Raw genomic sequence first — 22775 nt, forward strand, 5'->3', positions numbered from 1 at the left:
GGTCTGAGCTGGACTGAACCACCATCCTCCAGCAAGGCAAAACTCGGGGTGCCACTTGTTTGCTGCCCCCTCATCCTGTGCACCGGAGGGGATTTGCCATCCTGCCGCTCCTGCACCCCTCACCCACTTAAACCAGATCTTTTTGGCTTCTGGGAGAATTTCCTCCATCCCCAGCTCCTGACCCATCATTTGAGGGTGCTGACCCTGCCTGACACGGCTCGGTGAGGAGGACCGCAGCTCCCCGTGCCGTGACCCTGCTGTGGCTCCCCCCTCTGCCTCTGCCATCTCCAGCTCCCGTGCTGCCCGCGGTCCCTCTGCGGCTGCTGGCCCTGACACGCCGCGGCCAGCCCTGGTCACCGGTCCCTGCTCCAGGGCTACACGGCACCTTGAGTCTGTCTCCTTTCAGTGGAGTGGAGCTGCTCCCCGACCTTCTCGCCGCCGCTGGGGGAGGCCGTGATCGACAAACTGAAGAACCTGCACTTCACCATCCAGGGGCTGGTGTCGGTGAGCTCTCGGGGTGCCCCACGGGGGTCTGGGCTGGGGGAGGGATAGCCCTCAGCAGGGAAAAGCCGCTGGCCACGGTGCAGCCCGTGGGGCCGTTCCCTGCAGCTGACGTGGGGAGGGGATGGGGCAGCATTTCGAGCTGGAGGAATAGGATTGTGCCTTGCTGGTGGTCAGCATGGCCCATGGGCAGAGCTGAGAGCTTGGGACCCCGAGAGGCATCTGCCTGTCCCTGCACCGCCACGGCCGCCCTGGCAATGGGGAAACCCCTGCACGGCGTGCCTGGGGACTCTTGAGTGAAAGGCAGAATGGGGCCATTCACCGAGGGCTTGATTTATCCTCTGTCCCCCACCCCGCTCCCGTCTCCACCCGTGCTCCTCCTGGGCAATAAATCAGCGGCTCGTTCCTCTGCCACCTGCACAGATCGACCCCTCGCACCAGCCCGGCCACGAATTGGAGAGGGGGGACCAGCCCCGTCTCCATCTCCGGGAGCTCGGCAAGGTCACGGGCTGGTTGGGGCTGGGGCTCCCGGCTGTTTTATCTCCCTGAGAACCGCAGGGGCCATGCTGCCTGTCAGCTGTCCCCTCCCCGGGGGCTGCCGTCCTGTCCCCAGCACGCACTGGACCAGCGCGGGGGGAGACGGGGCGGGACGGGGACTGCGGTGGGATGGGAAGAGGGGGAGATGCAGGGAGGGGCGGGGTCGCCCTTACCAGGGAGGTGCAGCGCCGAAGCTCTGGGCAGGCGGGCGGGCAGGGACCACCGGCTTGAGGAGCAGGGAAAGCCCTCGATGCAGTTAGAGGGGCTCAGCTACAGCAGCAGCGCCAGAGCCCCGGAGCCGCTGTCGGGGTGGGAGAGCTGCGCGGGTGCGCGGCAGGACGGGGCGCGAGCGGAGCCCGGAGCAGCGCCGCTGCAAGGAGCTGGCCCGAGCCCATCAATCATGCTTTCAGAGCTGCTTCGCAGGCTCCTGTCCGCCTTCATGAGTGCCTGGAGGCCTTGCAACATCTGGCAGCTTGACTGGGCTTTAATCAGAGGTCTTTAATCACTGTTGCCGTGCCACAAGCCCTCGACAGCGTCGGGCCAGCTCCCTGTCTTCAGGGGCCGGATCCTTGCACGTCCCAGCGGGAAGGCAGCACCAGACCCTCCAGGCTATGGAAGCCCCAAGTCTTTGGGGCCAGAGTGACTCCGGGCAAGGGGCATTTGCGATGCCCCAACCTTCCTCTGCCTCCCCCCAAAACCACCCACCTGGGCCATGGGGACTCTCCAGTGTCTGATAACAAGAGCTTTGTACAGCTGGGGGAGGTCAGAGCCGGTGACCCGGGGTATGAGCTCCCAGTTTCCTACCCCTCGTGGTGTGCTGGTGTACTGGGCTGGGGGCATCCTCCTTCCCTCGCACACCGAGCCGGGAGAGGTGCGGCTGCACTGAGCGTGGCTTCCCTCCTTGCAGGGCACCGCCTATTACGTCCAGGTGTCCGCCTACAACATGAAGGGCTGGGGTCCTCCGCAAGCCTCCGTGCCCCCTTTCGCCATCCCTTCCAGTAAGTACCACTGGGAATGCCCGCGGGAGCCGGCATCGGCTGCGGGATGGATGGGGGGAGGCGGCAGCTCCCTATGCCATCCGGGGGTCCCTGTCGCTGCTGGCGTGGGGTCTAGTGCACCGGGGAGCCGAGGCGGCGTTTGGGGTCTCGGACCAGGCAGGGAGGCTGTGCTGGGGGTCTGGGATGCTGCCTCCAGCCAACAGGAGCTTTGCCAAATACTAGTTTTTCAAGCTGAAATTCTCCTGGCTGCCTGGTAAAGTCTGAGTGATTTTGGTTTTAGACCGCCTGGATCAGCTCATCCTGAGGAGGAGGAGGCTAGGAGAGAGGCTGCTCTGCGTTCTCAGTTAAAAGGAAAGCGGTGCAGCCACCTCCTCTGAGGGAAGGAAAGGCCCCCCCGGGGTTTTCAGCAGAGGTGACATCTCTCAGGCTGACATCTCAGCCTCAATGACATCTGCCCCGAAGCGGCCGCGCTTGTGCAAAACCACCGCTGGCACGTGCTGAGGGGTGACGTGGGGGGATGCCCCGGCTCGGCCCCCGCAGGCTCAGAGCCGTCCCGGTCCTGGGTGGCAGTGGGCCCGGAGCCCTCCCTGTGCCACCGCATGCTCTCGCCCACCCAGCCCAGCCCCAGGGACCTGCGTTCCCTGAAACTGAGCTGGAGCCCCACCAGAGACCAGCGCTGGCCTGTCAGCACTTGCCTCCCCAGCGCTGGCACCAGGGCAAGCAAGGGGGGAGGAAACCCACCCAAAAGCACCCCAGGGCACTGGGGGAGACAGGCTGGGAGGACTGAACTGGAAGGAGCATCCCCAAAGGGTGAAGTTCAGGGCTGAGCGGGCTCCAAGGTGGCCTCTGCCCCAGAGACCCGAGACGGGCAGTGGTCCTGCAGGATCAGTGCCGTTGGATGTGTCAGGGCACCTGGGGGGGCTGAGCCTGTCCCAACAGGCAGGCAGCAGAGTGGTGGTGGGCACACGGCCCCTGCCACCGCGCTTGCAGGCAGCGGGGGACCGGGCACGCTGCTGCCTGCGCGGGACGCTGCCCGCGCGCAGCAAACGCGCCGCGCAGCGCTCGAGGCGCAGGTCTGACGGCACGTGAGCAGCGATGGGGCCAGGGATGTGCGGGCACCATGCGTAGCTCTAGCTGCAGGTACACAAGCGCTATAGCCCCGGGATGGAAAGGTGCAAAAGTACATTTGTACGTATGTGAATGCACAGAGCGAGCCTACGCGTGCACTGCGTTGCCCTGGCTTTACCCTGTGCTGGCAGCGGGCGCCGGTCGTGTTGCACCCACTTTAAATCCCCTTTGCCATCCTGCATGGGTCACATTCCCCGTGACCAAGATCCACGCGGAATCAATACGGAGCGCAGCTGAAGTGAATCAGGCATGAGTGGGTTTTATTTATTTTTATGTCCATTAATATTTCTCCCTTCACTAAAGTTCCCTCCCTGGCCCAGCAGAATATAGTCAGGCACCTCCCTGGGTGTTTTTAAAGCTCCTAAAAATAGTGGTGAGCCCCAGCCAAAGTTAACAGAGCTGAACTTTCCATGGAAAACAGCAGCAGGCGGGACACAGGGGGTGTTTAAAGCAATTAATGTAAAGCTAATGTAGGAGCAGCAGTGGGTCCCCGGCCCTGCTCCTGGTCCTGCTGCCGTCTCGCAGCGGGTGGAGCTGGCAGATGAGCTTATTTATGTGTTTGCCGAGGTGAGCCCAGCTCTCGGCGCTCGCCTGGAGAAAGCTGCAGCTCTGCAGAAGACCTGGAGGAAGACACTGGAAAGAATTTTATTTTTTAAGGCCAGTCAAGTGTGGCAGCAACAGACGGGACTTTGTTCTTTCCCTCTGCTGTGTCCCTGCCGTGCTGCGGGGTGGCCAGGGGCCACGGGGTGCTGTGCGGAGCTGGGGTGCTCCTGCCAAGAGGGGTGCAAAACTGGGGATCTCCCAAAGCCCAGCCAGCCCAGAGGTGCCCAGCACCCATGACCGCTGCCATGCCATGCTGTGCCATGCTGCGCCCGTGCGACACCCGGCTGGGGTGCCCCAAGGTGATGTGCCATGGGGAGAAGGGGACAAGAACCCCTTCCCCCCCCCAGGCCAAGGGTGCTGGGGGTGATGCTGGTCTGTCCCCCACAGACTGGCGGGAGTACGACGGCCGGGCCCCACGCCGAAGGGGACAAGCTGAAGCTCTGGACCATCTGCTGGGCCAAGTGAAGACCGTCCACCAGCACTGCGTTTGCCATGGTGAGAGCACAGCACGGCGCTGCGGGGAGGCTGGGGTGGGGGATCCAGCCAGGCCCCCCAGGGCTGTGGCGTGGTCCAGGGGGCTGGTGTGGTACCGGGAACAGGTCTATGCCATGGGTGAGCACAGCAGGGAGACAGCTCAGGCAGTGGAGACCTTGGCCAGAGCTTTCCCTCTGGGTTGCCATGCTGTGCCACGGGCTGCCAGTGCAGCTCTTCATCTCCGGCTGCAGCACCCTCTGCTCTCTGCTCCCCAGAGCCCTGCAAGAATCAGCCCCAGAGCAGGAAGCACTCGGTCTCCAAGAGCCTCAAGCACCTCTTCCACCCCGGCAGCAAGTTTCTCAAGACGCTGAAGCGGTGAGAGGCTGGCGCGCGGGGGTGGTGGAGAGCCACTCTCCCAGCGGGGACATAGGGCTGCCCGTCCTGGGCACAGCCGGCAGCTGTGCCTGCAAGCCGGGGGCTGGGGGTGCTCAGAGGTGGGTCCTTGCCTGGAGCGAGCTGGTGGTGTCAGTGGAGATCAGTCCCATTGCCCAGAAATCAAACGTTTCTCCTTGGTGTTTCTGTTTCGGCTGGCCAAGCTGCGGCTGTACCCAGATCCCCGCACCGCCTCCGAGCATCACCCAACAGCCCACCCTCCTCTAGACCCCACCACCCTCCCACTGCCCACCTTGACGCTTGGCCTCCAGGCACCCCAGCGTGTCTCCTGCACAGGCCTGGCCTCATCGCCCCCCCTTGTGCTGGCCGGGGCATCGGCCGGGGCGTCAGCTGTGGCGTCGGCCAGGCTTGCCTTGCTGGCAGCGCTGAGTTCCGGTGCCTGCGCCTGTGCTGGCCGTGTGCCTCTGCCGCCACGGCCATTGGAGAGGTGCTCTGCCCTGGGGCAGGGCATCTCCTCTGCTCTCGGGAGAGACACCCTTTGGGAAATGAAGCTGGCAGCTGGCGGTGCCACTGAAGTCTGTGTCCCCTCCCTTGCAGGGGCCTCTACCTGACAGCCATCTTCTACAAGGATGACAACATCCTGGTGACCCATGAAGACCAGATCCCTGTGGTGGAGATTGATGACACCTACTCCTGCCTGCTCATGCAGGATTTTCTTTGGTTCACCAAGGTGGGTGGCCCAGGGACCCTGTGCTGTGTGATGGGGCACGGCAGCAGTGTGTGTCCTGACATCTGTCTGCCTGGCCACCACTCTGGATGCTGCCGAGGTGGTGGCCACCACCACGGACGCTGTGTCCTCTAGAGGTGTCACGGTCTGCAGAGCGCCTTCATTGCAGCACCTTCCCCAGGGCTGCCCGCACAGGCAGCAGTGCCCGTCATGCGTGGGGCGCTGCGGGGCTCTCGCCAGGGCCGGCTGGGTCTGATTCGGGGCTGGTGGCAGGGTCAGTGGACACCCCATGTGCACAACGTGAGCACGAGCTACTCCAGCCACTCGCACCACACGACACAACATCTGGCAGGTCCTGGGCTTCCCATCGCTGTCTCCAGGACCTCTGCTGCCCTTGTGTGCTCCGCGGGGCAGAGCGATGCGGAGAGCCGGTCGCAGCCCAGGAGCGCCGGCATGAGCTGAGCGGGCATCATGCACCGGGCATCATGCGCCGCCGCTGCCCGCGGCTGGCGGCAGCTCCCCCTCCAGCCCAGGCGCCAGGGCTTGGCAGCGCGGGCAGCCCGCCGGCTTACTGCTCGCCGGGGTTCAGCACGGACCAAGAAACCACCAGGGAATGGCATTTCCACCCCAGCTCCTGGAAGCCCAGTGGTGGGCGATGGAGCAGTGCCGCGCTGGACAGGCTGCGTGCCACGACGGGTGGGCGCTGCCTCTTCACAGGGCTGCTGGCGGCTCCTCAGCTGTTTAACTGCTTCACCGCAGCACCCTGCCGCGGCAGCTCTGCCGCTGTTGTACAGAGCGGGACGTGCAGGGTGCTGCTGCCTGCTCCTCTGCTGTCCGTAGGCATAGCAAAAGGGCAGGTGGGCAGCTCAGGGCCAAAATCTTGCTGGGAGGACCTTATCTACTGATGGAGAAGGCTATCTTCTTCCTTTTCTTGACCATCTTCTACTCAAACTTGAGAAGGTCTCAGTCCTAGATGAAGACAGGTATCTGAGTGGACACAGCATGGTGCTGCCCTGGGGTACAGGCTCCAGAGGCATCTCGGGGTGCCTGTGGCATAGGAGATCACACCCCTGCTGCAAGGTGATCTGTGCACGTGCACGTGCCTAACCCAGCTCAGACAGAAAGGCAAATGGATTTCCCCAAAACACCCTCGCGTGAACCTGCTGCAGGCGGCGGCGGCAGCCGGTGGTGATGGCCCTTTGGTGTGCTGCAGGTGTCATGCATGTGGGACGAGATCCTGTGGCTGCGGCAGTGTGTCACCGTCTCCCAGTCGTCCTGCTCCTGCATCCTGCAGACACGCTTCAAGATGCTGCTGGCCATCTCGCAAATGCAGGTGAGGGTGGGCGGGGGGGCAGGGTACGAACACTTTTCGGGGGACACTGTGAGCCGGGCTCTCTTGGGAGCAGCACACGGATACACCACACCCAGGAGATCCCCAGGCTCTGCCAGTCCTGCCCACAGGTCAGTCAACGGCAGGACCGGGTGCCCCTGCCTTGTCTTTCCTGGCAGGACCCTGGTCGTGGGGCAGTGGGGTGTCAGGCTTCATGGCAGTCCCATGCAGAGGGGCTGGGGGCTGTCAGTAGGTACTGTGCCAGGCAGGCTGGTTTCCAGCTGGCAGAGGGGGGACGCCCAGTCACATCCCAGCTGCCCAGGCCCACAGAGCACTGTGCCTTGGGGATGTCCCCTGACCCACTGCTTTCTCCCGCCCTCCTGTCCCATCACACAGGGGCTGCTGGGCATCCAGGACCTGGGGCAGGTCTTCTTCGAGCCTGTCAAAGACAAACAGGGCAACATCCTCATCGTCACCCTGAAGGAGGTGAAGACCAACCAGACCTTCGAGAGCGTCCGCTGGGTTCCCGTCTGCAAGCTGCAGACCAGCCGCAAGTCTGTGTCCTCCCCGGAGGAGCCCACTGCTCTGGACATGCTGCTGATCTCCGTCCAGGTGCTGCACCGGTGCCGTCACGGCAGGGGATTGCAGTGGGCTCCTTTTCAGGACCACCAGCGCTCCCTGCTCCCTCTTGGGCCAGAAAGGCCACGGCACAGCCCGGAGCACCGAGGGTTCGGTCCGGGCTGCAGGCAGAGGGGGAGCAGAGCCCAACCAGCCTGCAAAACCCCTGTTGCTTCAAGGGGAGGCATCAGGCTGGTGCTGGATTCGTCCCGGCAGCACCGGGTTGTACTCGCTCTGCCACGTGCCTTCTGCCGGCTGGGCTGGCTGCGCCATGGCACCCGGCACGAGGGCAGGAGACACTGTGAGGGTTTGCTCAATCCAGCAGTGCCTTTCTCCTCAGGACAAGCTGGCCTACCACCAGCGGAGCAGCCATGCCCTCTCCCCGGGCCTCTACCTGGGCTACTTGAAGCTCTGCAGCGCCGTTGATCAGATCCGAGTGCTGGTGCCAGAGCAGCTCCCCAACATCCTGTGCCACGTCAAGATTCGCTCCAACCCCAACATCTCCAGGTGGGGCTTGCAGGGCCGCTCACCCGGGGCAGCCAGGCTCCTCGGTCCCCCTGTCACCTCCTGCTTCTGCTGAGCTCCTGGCAGCAGCGAGACGTTCCCTCTCAGCCCTGCTGTGCAGGGCAGCCTGGAGCTGGAGCAAACCAAGGTCCCCCTCTACCTCCGCAGCTCCCACATCCCTGGGGTGCTCTACTGTCTGGGGAGGAACAGCCCAGCAAACACAGCTCTCGTAGCAATGGCATGTTCGGGTCTTCCCCAAGCTGCTCGCTCCTGCGCGTGTCTGTCTCTTCCTTCTCCAGGGAAGAGTGGGAATGGCTGCAGAAGATGGCCAACGTGGAGGAGCCTGTTCCTGCGGAGCCAGAGGCTGAGACCTCCCAGAACCACTTGTTTCAGGAGCTCCAAGTGGCCATCAAGGAGTTGATGACCCTGGTCAACATCCCATTGCAAGAGGTATGGGCAAGCGCCGAGGTCTGGGGAGAGAGAAGGGGAAGAAGCCGTTCAGTACCGTGCTGGTCACTGCAGCAGGCAGGGTACTGCAGCCGCTGGTCCATCTTTGGAGGTCCTGAAGCATCAATTGGATTTTAGTCCTGTGCGAATAGAAGGCAAGTGGTGGACAACCAGCATCTGAAGCATCTGCCTGCCCAGGGACAGTGTCCACAGGAGCTGTTTGTCTTACCCTCACCTGTACTTCCAAAGCAAGGATGGTGAATCTGGGTTTGCATTATTGCCTGCCGTGTAGTGCGGTCCTGGGCTCAGCCCTTGCAGCGTGAGACCAGCCCAGCTCTGCCCCTCCAGAGCAGGATGGTCCCTGGCCAGTGGTGGGATGGAGCTGCAGCCCCCTGGGCCAGACTGCGTGGGGAGAAATCCCTCCTCCGCCATGCTGAGCATTCGCTGGGAAGGTGTCCACCAGCCCCAGTGCCAGGCATGTGCTTCTGGCCGGGCAGCTGTGAGGGCACCTCGCTGAGCAGGGCTGAGACCCTGTTGTCATGACTTTGACCAGTAGTTTAGAGACTTTTAGGAGAAATAAGAGAGAAAGAGGGGTGCGCAGGTTATGCCAGAAGCAAGGAGCCCCTGGCTGTGCGCTGACACAGCAGCGTCCCCCGGCTGCGGGTGGCCCCTGAGGACTCCTCTGCGGATGAGGACTCAGTGGAGGGCCCACCAGGTGATGTTTGCAGCTGTTACCTGCAGTGTCTTCTTGCAGGCCAAAGATTTCCGTCTGTACAGCCAAGAGGTGCTTGACTTTGGGGGCCAGGTCTCCTTCCTGCTGCTGCTGCCTCCGTCGGACGACGTCTGCACTGCTCCGGGCCAGAACAACCCCTACACCCCTCGCTCTGGCTTCCTCACGCTGCCGCTGCAGATCTTCGAGCTAGGTGAGGAGAGGGAATGCCAAAACCCAACCTTCCTGGTCTCCTTGTCCTCCGAGACCTCCCAAGAGCTGTGACGGGCAGTGGGGTGGGCTGGAGCTCCTTCACCTTCCCCAGAAGAGGAGGGATGGAGAGGGATGCTGAGGGCTGTCAGGTAGGCTAGAGGACAGTGTTGCCTCCTCCCTGTGCTGGGTGAGCCTGCAGGGCATGCACACCAAGGGCCCTGATATTTTTCATTCCCCCCTCTCTTTTTTCCTCTCCCCAGTCCACTTCTTCACGTATGACCGGGAGTTCATCACCCAGTACTGCCAGGTGTCCGCCCTCCTGGAGCTGGAGTCGCTCCTCTCTCAGCAGAGCCTCAGGGAGGCCTTCTCCGACGCCGAGCTCTCCACCGCGAAGCAGAGGCACCAGCAGGTTCAGGACTACATCCAGGTACGCGGAGCGGGAGCGCGCCGGGAGGGAGCCAGGCTCGACCGTGCCCGCGGGACGTGGCCAGGACAGTCGTGCCCTGGCCGGGCTGCAGGAGCGTCCGCACCGGCGCTGTTCGCTGGTGTTCCCGGCTGTGGGGCTTCTCTGACGCGGCAGACGCGCAGCAGCAGGCAGGCCTTTGGCTAGCAACTTCTTACTGCAACGATCACCTTAAAAATAGTGACTAGGGAGCCGAAGCCTCCTGCTCTGCAAGTCCCCACCGTGCTAGAAGTGGGCCTGGAAGTGCATTTTGGGATGAGCGTGCAAAAGAGCACCCCACGCTACCCCCTTTCCCAGCACCCCTGCCTGCAGCTGGCAGGTCCTGCTCAACAGGCAGCTGCTGGTGGTCGAAGCAGCATCTCCCACCTGAGAGCACTTTCTTGGGATTTCCCAACTCGGGGATTCCCCTGAAGCTTTCTTCTCTTGGGAAAGGTGTGTGGGGAGAGCCCGTGTTTTGCTGTGGGGCCTTTCTGTTGCTGTTGTTTGCTTTGAAAGGGATCCTTTATTTCCTATTTTGGCAGCAAATGGAGGAGATCTGGCGCGAGATGCGCTGGATTATGGATGCCCTGCAACACGCCCGGTACAAGCAGCCCTCCTGCGGGGTGTCTCTCAGCGGCTTCCTCAGCCAGGCCGGCGGTGCAATGAAGGAGAAAACCCAATCCACCTCGTCGCACCTCGACTACCTTCCCTCCCCAGCACCCTCGCCAGAGACCAGCCGTAAGCTCAACTCCGGTAAGGACCTGGCTTTGCAAAGCTCCTGCCGGGTGGGCTCAGGGGGCTGCCCGTGCTCGGAGGGCCAGGGGCACTGCTCCGCTGGCTGCACTATGGGGGTGCAGGCAGGGCCAGCGTCGGGAGTAGGCAGGACGTGCTCTGACCATGCCTTGGCGAGCGCAGCACGAGTGTACGGCAAGGGGGTGAACGCTCGGGGGCTTCCTCGGACTCCATCTGGTGCAAACTCTCAGCCAGGGTTACCGACAGCAAGACTGAGCCCCTCTTTGCTTCTCTTATGCCCCTCGCAGACTCGCATGGGCTGTCGGACGAGGAGGGCTCCTCGGAGGTGTTCCTGGCCACTGACAGCGACTACGACTCCAGCAGGGCGCAGAGCCCGAAGGAGCTCGACCTGGTGTACTCCTCATCGGGGCCTGAGTGCTGCAGCAGGAGGGTCGCCCGCACCCTGCGGGACAGTGCCCCAGACGTCCTGCAGACCCACGAGCTCAAGACCCCACCGCCGCTGCCGCAGGAGCCCCGGCCACCCCCTGAGCTCTACGACAGCGACTTTGTCCTGCCCAGCCGACAGATCGAGCTGCTGCGCATCACGGAGAAGCGGCAGGCGTACTGCGTTCGAACCAGCAGCCTGGACTTCCCCAAACCGCTCTGCCAGGCGGCCAGAAAGTCCTGCCCCGGTTCTGTCGACAGCTCCCCGACAGAGAGCAGGACCGCAGGCCACTGCGGCCAGCTCAGGTTGGGGACTGTCTCGACGCCCAGCCCCGAGCGTGGCCGGGGCAGGCAGGGCTCTGAGCCCGTCTTCCGAACACGCTCGGCCGAGTGGACTCAGAGCTTCCAGGAGCAGCCGGAGCAGCCCGGGTGCTTGGCCGACCGAGGGAAGAAGCCAGGCTCTGTCACCTTGCGGGTCTGCCCTCAGTACGAAACCGGACTCTCCAAAGAGACCAGTGTTAAGGTACCGGAGCCCGCAAAGGGCAGCGGTGCGGCTCTGCCACGCCCAGACGGAAATGGCCGGCAGGATGGGGAGGCAGGCAGCAAGGGCTCACGTGCCCCTCACCTGGCACTGCCCTCGCCATCCTCCATCCGCTGGGGGTGAGGTCCCCCAGACACCCACAGCACTCCTGCCCTGCGTCCCTTCCTCCCTGCAGCAGCGATGCGGCGCTCGGTAGCACGGGACGGGGCGTGTGGCTCTGCAGGAGCGATGGCTGCTGCTGCAGAGGGGACGAGCCAGGGCCACGGGTAGGGTATTTTGGGGGCACAAGGCAGTGGAGCCGTGGTTCAGCTCTCGGTCCGTGGTTCAGCGGCTGACAGTGGGTTAGTGCCACCCAGTGCGAGCAGGGAGTGAGCAGAGGTCACATTGATGGGTTTCTCTCGCCATGGTGTTCAAACACATCAGCCCCCCGGCCGAAATCCAGCCGTCCCCCCCACCCTGTCCCCAACCCTCCCACAGCCTCTCCACCCCAGGGTCTCTGCTCCTCTGCCTCCCGCTCTGTGTGCCTCTGGGGAAGGGAAAGCAGGAGCCGCTCGTCTCCAGCCCGTGAAGGGGAGCAGGCAAAGCTGCCTCCTTGCTGCAGGCGTCAGGGTCCACCGGAGCCACTGTGCAACCGGGTTCCTCTCCACGAGGGCTTTGCTGCCGAGAGCTGACCCCCCAGCTCTCATCACCCTCACCTGCTCCGGGTGGGATCCCCCGTGGAGGACGTCCCCCAGGGCACGCATCTCAGGCAGGTCCTCCTCCGGCTCTGCCACCTCCTTTGCTGCCATCCGTGAAGCTGCTTTCCCCGTTGAAATTTCCCTTCCGACGTTCCCAGTGCCCAGAGCCGAGGCTGACGAGCAGCCCGAGCAGCGCCTGCCCCTAAAATGGCAGAGGAAGGACAGAGCCAACGGGCTGATGGGTTTTATTGCTGGGGAGTTTTGATAGCCCGTCTCTCCGCACCCAGCAGGGCTGTTAGAAGCGGAGGGGAATCTGACTCCGGTATTTATTTTCCATTTGAGAAATTACCATAGATTTCTGTGCAACTGAAGCGCAGCCCTCGGGTTCCTGGCGGGCTGCCCACGTGGCTTTTGAAGTTGCAAAGCTCTGGACACGCCTGCTTGAAAGCATTTTACGATGTTCTTCTCGAAGAAAGCCGAGTTCAAAGGGAAGGCTCCTCGGCTGGCGTAAATCAGCTGAGCCCTGCGATGATTGTTCAGAGCTGGCAGGGTTCACGTGGGCCGAGGGCTCGGACCACCCTGCCGGGGCACTGCTCGCGGCGCTCCGCAAGCCCTTATGGATGTGCCAAAGGAAACCATCGCCTTGCCCGGGCGAGGATGGATGTCCCACTTGAGGGCCTTTGAAGTCAAGTAGCGGGCTCCTGAGGGTTGTTAGCAGCCAGGGCCCGGATGAGCTCTTTTTTTGGACATATCTAGGATTCAGAGGGCAGTCCCCCAGGAAGCAGAGAGGGAGAGCAAAGGGTAGCTGGTGGGAGAACCCCGAGCTTGTGAACGGGATGAAATTTAGCGCCGCTTCCCGAAGCAGCTTCAGCTCAGCAGGGCTAGTTTGGCAGAGCCGTTGTGGTTCAGCTGGTCTGACGGTCTGGATCCTGCTCGCAAGAGGGGCTTTGCACAGATCCCTCCATGGCGCCAGGAGCAGGGCTGGGACTATCCCTCTCCAGCCGCAGGTAATGGGGTGGTGGGGCAGCCCGAGTGGAGCGGGCGAGCGGAGGTGGCACGTGTGGGAGTTGAGCTGTAAGGACTCGCAGAGTGCGGAGGAGGCAAGAAAGCAGTGCGTGAGTTCGGGCCACGGCACGCCAGGCGTCCCCAGGCATGGTGTGCCCCCGGCTCCGCGCCGGGCTGCTGCCGCTTGCCCACCGGGCACCACTGGGGCGGCTGTTCCTCCACCCTAATGATTGCCGCCGTAGGGCACGCCATGAGCTGCCTCTGGCCCCCGGTTCCTCCTCATTCCTCCCCCTTACCATCCATCTCTCCCACCTTTCTCTTTCTGCAGCTGCACGTCACCAGCCAGACGTCTGCTGGAGAGGTGGTGAAGCTGGTGGTGCTCGAGATGAACGACGTCTCCCGCGGCGTGCTGGGCGGCTCGGCTGCCTTCTGCTATGGCGAGGAGCAGCTGGAGCACTTCGGACTGGTGTTCGCCTCCGACGAGAGCGAGCGGTGGCTTCCCGATGACTTCTTGCCTCTGTCCCTCCAAACGACCCGGCCTGAGGGGCGGTTCTACGTCCGGATCAAGGAGACGTCCCCTCTGGTGCTCCAGTACGGGCCAGCGACCACTGTATGAGAGGAGGAGAGACGGCCGGCGGCACGGGGACCTCAGCTTCCAGAGAGCAGACAGCTCGTCTCTGATGCTTCCTTCTTCCACAGACACCCTCTCATCAGGCGTCCGCGGGGTGGAATGGGATCATACTGGGCTGTGTGTTATTTGTTTGTGTTACTTTTTTTTTTTTTTTTTTTAACCAAAGAGACATCGAGACTCAGTTTTTCTGACTGCAGAAGAGGAGGGTGGAGTGCGGAGACCTCAGAGCTTGGGAGGAATCTCTGCAGGAATGGAATTTTTAAAAGTAAACATTTTTAAGGGGAAAAGGGGGGAGAGAGAGGAAAAATATTACAAGAAGAAGCAGCAATACCTTTTTTTTCTTTCTTCTTTTTCTGAAAAGCCTTGTTTGGGATTCACTGAAGGCAAAGCCACAGAGGATTGCTAGGGAGGGTTGTGGTGTCGATGAGGAGACGGCACGAGTTACAAGGACGGCACTGAGAAGGGCGTTCTCCTGCCTGCCCTCCTTTCACCGTACCTGCAGAAACAATTCTTGCGCATAGTTCTTGGAACAAAATGATATTACTATTTTTTTCCTGAAAAAAAAATTAATAATAATTGTGCTCGAGACACTGGAGTTGTGTAAGAGGTGAAGACCCTTTGACTCGTTTTAAAGGCAAAAGGAACCCATGCGGCCGGCCCCGCGCACGCGGAGACGTGCGCGCAGCTGTGTTGATACCACCGCTAGAGGTTTGCTATAGGGCATCCACTGCAACACCCGTGGCACCACCCTGGGATTTCCTTTCCTCCTCGGTTGCCGTTTTGTTCTGGTGATTGTGCTTGGCCTCTCTTGTACGTCCGATAGCATGACATTTCGTTAGCCACTAGGTCTCTTGTTAACAAGGTTATTTTTCTGATCTCCTGTGGTCCATAGTAAAGATGACTGCTGCTGACTGCGTATCGCTCTTTTCCTTCTTGCGGCTTGATGCATAGCGTTCCTTCATCCCCCCAATTAGCCCTAATTTGAAGGGCTGGGCTCATCTTTCCCGGGAGCGTTTAATGGCATGCTTTCCACCCAGCGGAGGTTTCCGTTAACATGCAAATCGCATGTGTGGGAGTGAAGTGCAAGTCAAAAATGTTTTTCTGGGTTTCATAGCTCTATAAGGCAGTAAAACAAGCTTTGGCATGCAAAGGCTGTCACCTCCACGTGGTGTTGGGAACCCAATGGTTGTAGGGCCTGAGCATCTGCTGTTAAATGCATTAATCCGGTCCTGCAGCCTCTACTGAGGGAAGAACACCGGGAGAAGAGCGTGGAGGGTGGTGAGAGCTCACAGCTGTATCGCAGCTGGCGCAAACACTTTCAAGCGAGCGGCAGCGAGCAAGGTGCGAGGCTGGCGGTCTTGTGCAATGTGAGGCTCGCGTTGCTGGTGCCCCTTCGGCAGCCGCCTCGCTCCCCTTCTCGCTGCCTCAAGGGGTTTGGGCTGGGCAGCAGACCCCCATCCCTGGGTGCCGGGGTGAAGGCAGGGACTCCGTGGGCAGCCGCGCGGGGTCTGCCCCGCCGGCTGCCGGTGCTCCTCAGAGGTTCGTCATTCCTCGCCTTGCTGCGGAGAGCCAGCGGCACGCTGTGTGGTGCGGGCAGGAATATATCCCAGCACGAGCCCTTCGCCGCCCCACGTCAAAGCCATTCCGAAGGGTAGGATCGTGTGCCAGCCCCTCAGCTGGTGCAAATCAACAGCACCACATTGACGTCAGCGCAGACACTGCCATGGGACGTGGAGGCAAGCGGCAAAGCAACATTTAAAAAGGCACTTCTCCCATCGCCCTTCCCCTTCGCTCGTCTCCTTCCTCAGGTTAAAACCAATCCCGCTTTCGCAGGTCAAGGAAGAAGCAGGTTGGTGAGTGCAGAGGTTCCCATGGAGTTTGTCCCTGTTGGGCGTCCACGGGCATCGACATCCCGAAGAGGCAGGAGCTGCAGGGTAGCGCTTCCCTAGCAAGAGCCTGTTCACACGCATCGCCTACTGATGCTCAGAGCCTGGGGCAGAGAAGAGGAACAAGCGGTGGAAAACTGTTAAGTGGCTTTCTGGAAGTCACAGAGTGGATTTGGTCTTAGAGCAGAGCTATGTACAGAAAGCTGCATCTGTGTTCCTGATGATCCTGAGCACGGATCAGTGCAGCTATTGCTGCCCTTTCATTTGACCCCAGAAGGGAAAAAGGCCTCCAGTTTTCTTAAGCAATTGCTCTCCCTCCCTGGGAAGCCTTGCTCCACCGAGAGAGATGCAGCCGTGACCCAGAGCCAAGTGCTGGGGTGGGCACGGGGCAAGCTCTGCAGCTAGACCCTGCTGGGAGCTGGTTACCCACATGTCTCCGTGCAGAGCCCCTGCCCATGGGAGGATCTCGCTGGCCATGCAGTGCTTCTCTGCAGGGCTTTCTCCAGGTAGCAGGATGTATCACCTGGCTGCAGGGAAAAAAGCACTACGTGGTTTCATGGGAGCTCCTCCTCTTGCCTGGAAGAGGAAGAGGGAAAGCACAGGGGCCTCCATAGAAGCAGAGTTGGATGCAGTCAGAGTGGGAAGGGTGGGCGTTGCATAGCAGTCACGCAGGAAGCTCCTCTACCAGGGACAACCGGGATGCGCGCTGCCCTGATGGAAGCTGCGCTCCTCCCCCCAAGCACAGCTTCAGCCCGATGAGATGGACTTGCCAACACCTCTGCCCTGCCCCGCTGAATGATAAGGTGGGACTACTGTTCAAGGCAGTACTGAAGAGCAGAGCAAAGAGGGCCTGGGTGAAGAAGAGGGGTTTCTGGGGCAGGCTCTGCTGCACAGTGTTTCTTGAAGAACGATGCTTGGCCACCATTTGCTTGGAATGAAGGCAGGTGCATCTTTTCATGTTTTCCTTCTCTCCCTGGGAAGCCTCATGGGCACATCCCAATGGTTTCTTCCCAAGCAGGTCTTAAAGCCTTCAGACGCTCTCCTGCCCTCCCCCATGGCCAAGCAGCAAGAGCAGAAACCAGGTGTGCAGCGGTCTCTAAGGCTATAACCTCCGTGCTAAGGGCCGTGGGGAGCTGATGCAGCTACTGGAACCAGCCTAGAACCATGAGCTGCTTACGTGAAGGTTGGTTTTTAATTTTTGAAGGCTATGTCACACGTGCCCTTAAGGGATGTGTGTTACGGTTAAGACTAGGGCTTAGTGGCTGAAGGCCCTAAGGGGCATTGGGGCTCCGGCTTAGACGGCTCAAGCTTTGTTCTGTCACTTCTTCACCCCCCTGTGCCTCTGGTGCTCTCTGTCCCCTTCTTTCTCCAACTCAAAGCCATGCACCTGGCAGCAAGTATCCCGAGCAAGGCTAGCACGGGGCTGACAACCTCCCACCAGCTTCAGCATCGCTCCCCGGGCAGCTGGCACGGCAGGACGAGGTGTTGCTGTCAGGCGAGGAGGAGCCAGGGCAGGTGCTCTCAGCAGCACCAGGACTGACAGTGTTTGTCCTGGCAGGTCTCCCTGCGCTCCCTGCTACCTGCGCTGGTGACAGAGGTTTGGCAGAGGGGGCTTCCCCAGTGGGGACCAGCCTGGCACTCGCTCCAACATGCGCACCACGGCACAGGTGATGGAGGAGGATCCCCAGAGCACCTGGCCTCAGCCCTGCTGTCTCCTCGCGTGGGGAAGCAGCCGAGGTGGAGCTGGAAGAGGCATCATTTTGCTTGTAGCAATCCCTCTTCCCCAGTATTTTAATGAGCAAAGCAGGCTGGAGTCCGGGAGGAGCCCGGGGGGACGCCTGTGCCTACGCAGACCTGCATCGCCGGGCACAGGCATCGCATCGTCCCTGCAGTGCCCGTGTGCCCCGTACTGCCAGCCACAGGCGCTGCCGGTATCCCGGCCCAAACACCGCTGCGCCCGTACACCCATGTGCCATGCACCCACCGGCGCCCGGGCGAGCACCTCCTGTGCGCACCAGCCCCCTCCGCACCGGCGTGCCGCCCTGCACGCACACGCCGTCCCGGGTGCCGTACACCCACCTACCCCGGACAGCCCCGCGTCCTGCTGGATGGGGCATCCTCACAGATCTCGTCTGGGTGAGGGTAGAGGTGAGCCATTCTCACCTGGGAAGCGGGGCCGAAGCAAAGCGCTGGGAGCAATCTCGAGAAACCTCGAGCAGCCCATTGCTGCTCACAGGGAAGCTCGCTGTGCCAACACTGCTCGCCTCCTGCTGACCTCAAGCCAACGGCAAAGCAAATGGCCCTGGGGTCCCCCTTCCAGCTGGGGGGCTGAGGGTGGCAGCGGCCATGGCATAGGGATGCATTTCCTACCTTGCCTGGGAGGCAGGGGCCGGTCTCCCTGCCTGAGAAGCGTGGCCTCCTCCTCCAGGCGTCGTGGAGCACCAAAAGATGACGCTGCAGAACAGCCTGTACTTTGTGAGGGATTTTTCATCTCTTTGTGAACATCACTTCTGTCGCTAACAGCATTTAAGTGCAGATCCAGTGGATTAGTTTTTGCTGTTGGCGACAGTCAAAGCCAAACATCGGCTTGTCCAGCCCAGCAACCAGGTGTTCTGCTCCCTCCGCTTGGAGGTAGACCCAGGTCCAGAAGCTCGGCAGGAGAACACTGGCATTCTTCCGTGAAGGTTAATGGGCGTGTGTTAATTTACATCACCAGAAGAGCCATCCCTGCATGGTATTTTGCTCACATTGTATGGATTCATAGAAATAAAAACCTGAACTGTGACAGTCCGAATTTCCTCCCCAAAATCAGGAGCTTGTTGGCATCAGTTCTAAGGCATCTGCATTTCTTTTCTCCCCTCCAAAGGGAGTTGCTCCGTTTATCAGACACGAATCCAACTTTGTGTTTCCCAAGGTCTGGCTCTCTGAGTCTGGCATGAGAGGTTTTTCTGTCGGCTTTTTTTCTTTTTTTGACTTTTTTTTTCCCCTTTTTTTTCTTTACCCTGGGACACTTTTCTCTTATGTTCCTGCTTTGGAGTTTCTTTCCTTATGGTTATGGGGGAAGGCTGAAGAGCTACCCTTTCTATAAAGCAGCTGCAATGTCCGCAGAGGAGAGATGCTCTGAGCCTGATCTGTTGAAGTCAGTGGAAGCCTTTCTTCCCTCAAACAGGAGGTGAGAAAGCAAGCAGAAGCCATGCCAACCATCCAAAACACAGTGGAAGTCCCAGGGCTATTCCGGCACATGCAATTACTAAATTAATCATTGCTCTATCATCTGTAGGAACTCTGTGCAATTACTGTGCAGTTACACGGACTGCTTACCCACATACCTTATAAATAGAGTTGCCGTATAATTGAAATGCGGCGTGATCAGATTTATGCTGGGCGAATCAAGGGGCTGCTGGGTGCCCACACTTTCCATCCCCCGCACAGATACCCACTGAGGATGCAGCTTCGCTTTTGCTGCTGAGCAAAACGCCGTTGGCCTGAGGCTCGCTGTCAAGCAGCCTCTGCTCAGACAGCCCAGGCTTCTCCGAGAAACCACACACTGGTGTACTCTGTACGCTGTGGGCAAAGCCACTTCCCATGTGGAACCGAGCTGGACAATGCAGATTTTAGACCAAGATTGCAATTTCCCAACCACAAAGGCACTTGGGTTGGAGGAGATGGGAGTCCTGGTAACGTTAGCACCACCAGAAAGCTCGTCTGACTTTGGTGTGTCTAGGATTTTTTGGCTTGAGGTTCTCCAAACCCACCTACAGACCAGGCAGAAAACAGCTCTTTCCACCCCACGAAAATCCCCGGGACACAGGAAAGTGTTCTGTTCCTAAAGCGACTTGAAAAGTGAAACACTGAAAACAGGAACTGAAAATATAAAAGTAGAAGTTCATGAGGAAGCAAGAGTGTTTTATTTTAATTTGTTTTCCACTTAAAAAGCCCCAAACAAACCACCACTAACTTTTTTTTAACCAAACTAAGTTTCACTTGAAAAAATGAAACACAGAAACAGTCCAGTGAATATCTGCAAGTTTGTTCTAACTCAAGAATTTTGGAAGATACCATTTGTTGAAACCAACAATCTATCACGAACATTTATGTCACAGCTAAAATGGCATTTTTGGTGGGCAGAAAAAAGAAAAACCCAACAGATGATGTGTTAAAACAATGTTTTTATATGGTTGTTCCCTCAAGCTCCAGCTTAATCCAATAGACTGTAAACCACATGCTTAAAGCTGAGCATGCACTTTGCTGACTCAGGCTTCAAAGAACCCTTGGAAACGCAAACGTGTTTGTCCTAAGTAGTTTAATTTGATCTGCAAATTAAGATGGCAACAAGGGTATGATTTTGCTCTTCTTTGACTGTTTTTGAGCCGCTGGACCCCCAATCCTAAACTTGCTGTGCCGCTGCCTGAAACGGGGTGGTGGGCAGCAGGAGCGACGACCACCGGCTACGAGCAGAGCAGCATCGTGCACGTCCTGCAGCTCCTTGCTGGGGAGTATCTGGCTGGTACCCGCTTTTCACCGGGCTCAGCCCCCGGGAAGTCCCGGGCTGGGGCTGGCTGCCCAGCCTGCGGGAGATCACAGCAGCTCCGCCACCAAGGTGCCGTTCGCTGCGGCAGGAATAGCTGGAAGCCACATTCTTCTCTTCCCCCAGAGCCCCGTGTGGTGCCGGCCACGTCCAAACCACAACAGAGCACTGTGTGCCGGCAAATGTCACCGCTGCTGCTCGCAGCTGCCGAGGGCCCATCACCGTGATGGTATCGGTTGACCTGATTCCCGGCGTTTTCCCTCGAGACGGCTCGTTTCCAACAGTGCCTCAAACCTGGAAATTAAACGTGCCAAGTGCTTCTGCCGAGGTCCTGGAAATCCATCCCACTGCGCTCCTGACCATGCTGCCTGGAGAAGGGAGCAGAGAGGGGCAAAGTGTCCCAGAAAGACTTAGCAGCCTGTGCCGTGGCTCACGGGTGAGCGTTGTGCTGTTCCTGGCCCCAGCACTGCTGTTCCTTCATGAGCAACACACGCAGTTAATTGATCTACATTAAGAACAAACCCAGCCCAGTCCCCCACGGCGCCGTTCATCGATGCAAGGCTCAGCGTGCCATGGGGTGGAGACTTTCATGCAACAGCTCAGCTTAGATGAGGGCGACACTTTTGTGCATGGTGGATTTTCACTCTGCCCACAGTTTACCCTGTAATGCCACCAGAAAGCTGAAACCAGGTGCTAAAGTCTTCTAAATTTATCTTAAAGGATGTGGGCAATAACCAACTAACGATAGATCCATGCAGCTTTAAAGAGATTTTGCGGCGTTCGGTAGAGCAGCCACCAACACCATGTGTGTTTGGGCACAGAAGCAAGGGAGGGAGAATACACCCGGGTCCCACTGTTGCACCCTGCGGTCAGCACCGGTAAAAAACACGAGCGTGGATCACACCGCCGGGCTGGCAGGCACATCCCGGCTGTGCCCGGTTGCATCCTCTTGCAGGGGCTGCCTGGTCCTGCCATCCCACCCGTTGCAAGCACCGAGCGAGAAGCCACGGTGAGGTGGTGACACACAGCACGCTTGGACCAGGAAGGAGGGTGGGAAGAGAGAGGAGGGCGGCCTGCGTGCACAGTGAGACCCGGTGCTGCGAGGTCTCCTGAAGGGGTTCAGTTTTCTTGGTGCCTAAGGAAGGGCTCTGCAAGGAGAAGACCCTGTGATATGGTCTGCCGTCGCTTGCCTCTAGGCTGAGCACTGAGCGTGGATTAACGCTGCACCCAAACTGCCACAGGGATTTAAATCCCAGGATTCATTGCTTTGGCTGTAGGTGGAAACGTACCTTTTTGTACCGGGCTGATGCACCCAGTCTAGGATGCGGGATTGACGGGCTCAGGGTCAGCTGGTGGCATGTGCTGCCACGGCAAGCAGAGATGGAGCCATGCTAGCCAAAGGCCGTGGCCCCTTGCGGGTCAGGCCTGATTGCACGAGGATGTGCGCGGTGGTGCAGACGAGCATCTGGGACACTGCCAAGGGTTGGGGTTCCTGGATGTCCACAGGCTAAGTTCAACAGAGGTAGAGGATGTGTTGGAGTGTCTCTAGGAAACACCCATTTGGACAATTTTGTGGCAGTGTTTCCTTCCAGATTACTTTCCCAGCCCTCTTGCTTTGCTAGGTTACCTCAAGGTCAGGTCCCAATGAAGTCAACTGGAGAGTTGCCCTTGGCACCGGTGGCACCAGAGATTTGGCCTGGGAGCAGACGGCTCGGCAGGCGGTGGTGATCCTCCACCACAGGGAATGCCTCTCACAGCAAGCATGTGTGCAGCGGGTGCCTCATCACTCGCCGTGGCTGGGGTCTTGTTTTCTGGTCCAGGTTGCGATGGGGAGCCGAGGAAGGACACTTGCTCCCTCCATTGGCGGTTATCTCCCGTTTCCATGTGTGGCTGGTACAGGACAAACCAAGTCCCGTTTCATTTGTCACCAATTGCGGGTGACTTCACGAAGCCGAGTTGCGCCGTCATGCTCCGGCTGGAAGCGGCTTTGATCTGGGTGTTTAATGAAGACATTAATCGATAGCACGTGGGGAGGAATTTGAGCTGCTCTGAGCTGTCTCCGAGCCCCTCAGATCCCAGAGCCATCATCCCCTTCAAAACAGAACAGAAGAAGAGTTATTACAAAACAAATCATGTTTGTATAGGCGCTTTAAAAAAAAGTCCTCTCCAGCTCTGTTAAGCTCATATTACTGGCAGGGCTGAGCTAGAGAGACCATGTGCACCATCGAACGCCTTCAGCAAATTAAACCAGCGTCAACAAGAGGAGAGACAAGGCACTGCTGTCCAGATCCTGTCCAGACTGAAGCAAGACGAGACGCAACGTGGGGCGGCCGTGGGTCCCACTCTGCTTGGCGAGGTGCCGGCGGCACAGCTCCGCTCCTGGAAGCACCCGTCCCCAGCGGAAGGGAGCCTTCTGCCCGCTGGGAGCCCACGCCTTCCAGCCGAGGATCCCTCAGCCCCAGCGCTTCGGGGAGCTGGAGGCTTTTCAGCGCTCAGCTCCACACGTTCTGGCAGCCATGGCTTGCTGCAGACTCCATCCTCCTCTGCCCAGACGTGCGCTAACTGCAGGCAGCGCCAGGCCCTGTGTAGCTGGAGCTCACGTCCTTCCGGACACGCATGTTTCTCCTAGCTGATGGTGCGCGTCCAGCTCTGGCCACTGCTGGCGAGGTCCTCCTCCCGACGGGGCCGTGGGTTACCCACTGGCAGC

At 59.8% G+C, this 22775-nt stretch overlaps 1 protein-coding gene across 1 annotated transcript in view; it reads left to right on the forward strand.

Moving 5' to 3' along the window:
• Nucleotides 1-14384, forward strand: part of LOC309410313 (ankyrin repeat and fibronectin type-III domain-containing protein 1-like) — a 195914-nt gene extending 181530 nt beyond the window's left edge. The window contains exons 10-23 of the mRNA XM_082006689.1: nucleotides 407-504; nucleotides 1946-2036; nucleotides 4155-4262; nucleotides 4517-4616; nucleotides 5232-5364; nucleotides 6575-6694; nucleotides 7088-7303; nucleotides 7650-7816; nucleotides 8113-8263; nucleotides 9015-9183; nucleotides 9443-9609; nucleotides 10167-10377; nucleotides 10665-11323; nucleotides 13352-14384. Coding sequence (XP_081862815.1) covers nucleotides 407-504; nucleotides 1946-2036; nucleotides 4155-4262; nucleotides 4517-4616; nucleotides 5232-5364; nucleotides 6575-6694; nucleotides 7088-7303; nucleotides 7650-7816; nucleotides 8113-8263; nucleotides 9015-9183; nucleotides 9443-9609; nucleotides 10167-10377; nucleotides 10665-11323; nucleotides 13352-13639 — 2678 coding nt within the window. The 3' untranslated portion in view covers nucleotides 13640-14384. The remainder of the gene's footprint in view (nucleotides 1-406; nucleotides 505-1945; nucleotides 2037-4154; nucleotides 4263-4516; nucleotides 4617-5231; nucleotides 5365-6574; nucleotides 6695-7087; nucleotides 7304-7649; nucleotides 7817-8112; nucleotides 8264-9014; nucleotides 9184-9442; nucleotides 9610-10166; nucleotides 10378-10664; nucleotides 11324-13351) is intronic.
• The last annotated feature ends 8391 nt before the right edge of the window (nucleotides 14385-22775 follow it).

The sequence above is a fragment of the Phaethon aethereus genome, assembly GCF_964289735.1.
Source record: "Phaethon aethereus genome assembly, chromosome: 15".
NCBI classification, from domain to species: Eukaryota; Metazoa; Chordata; class Aves; order Phaethontiformes; family Phaethontidae; genus Phaethon; species Phaethon aethereus.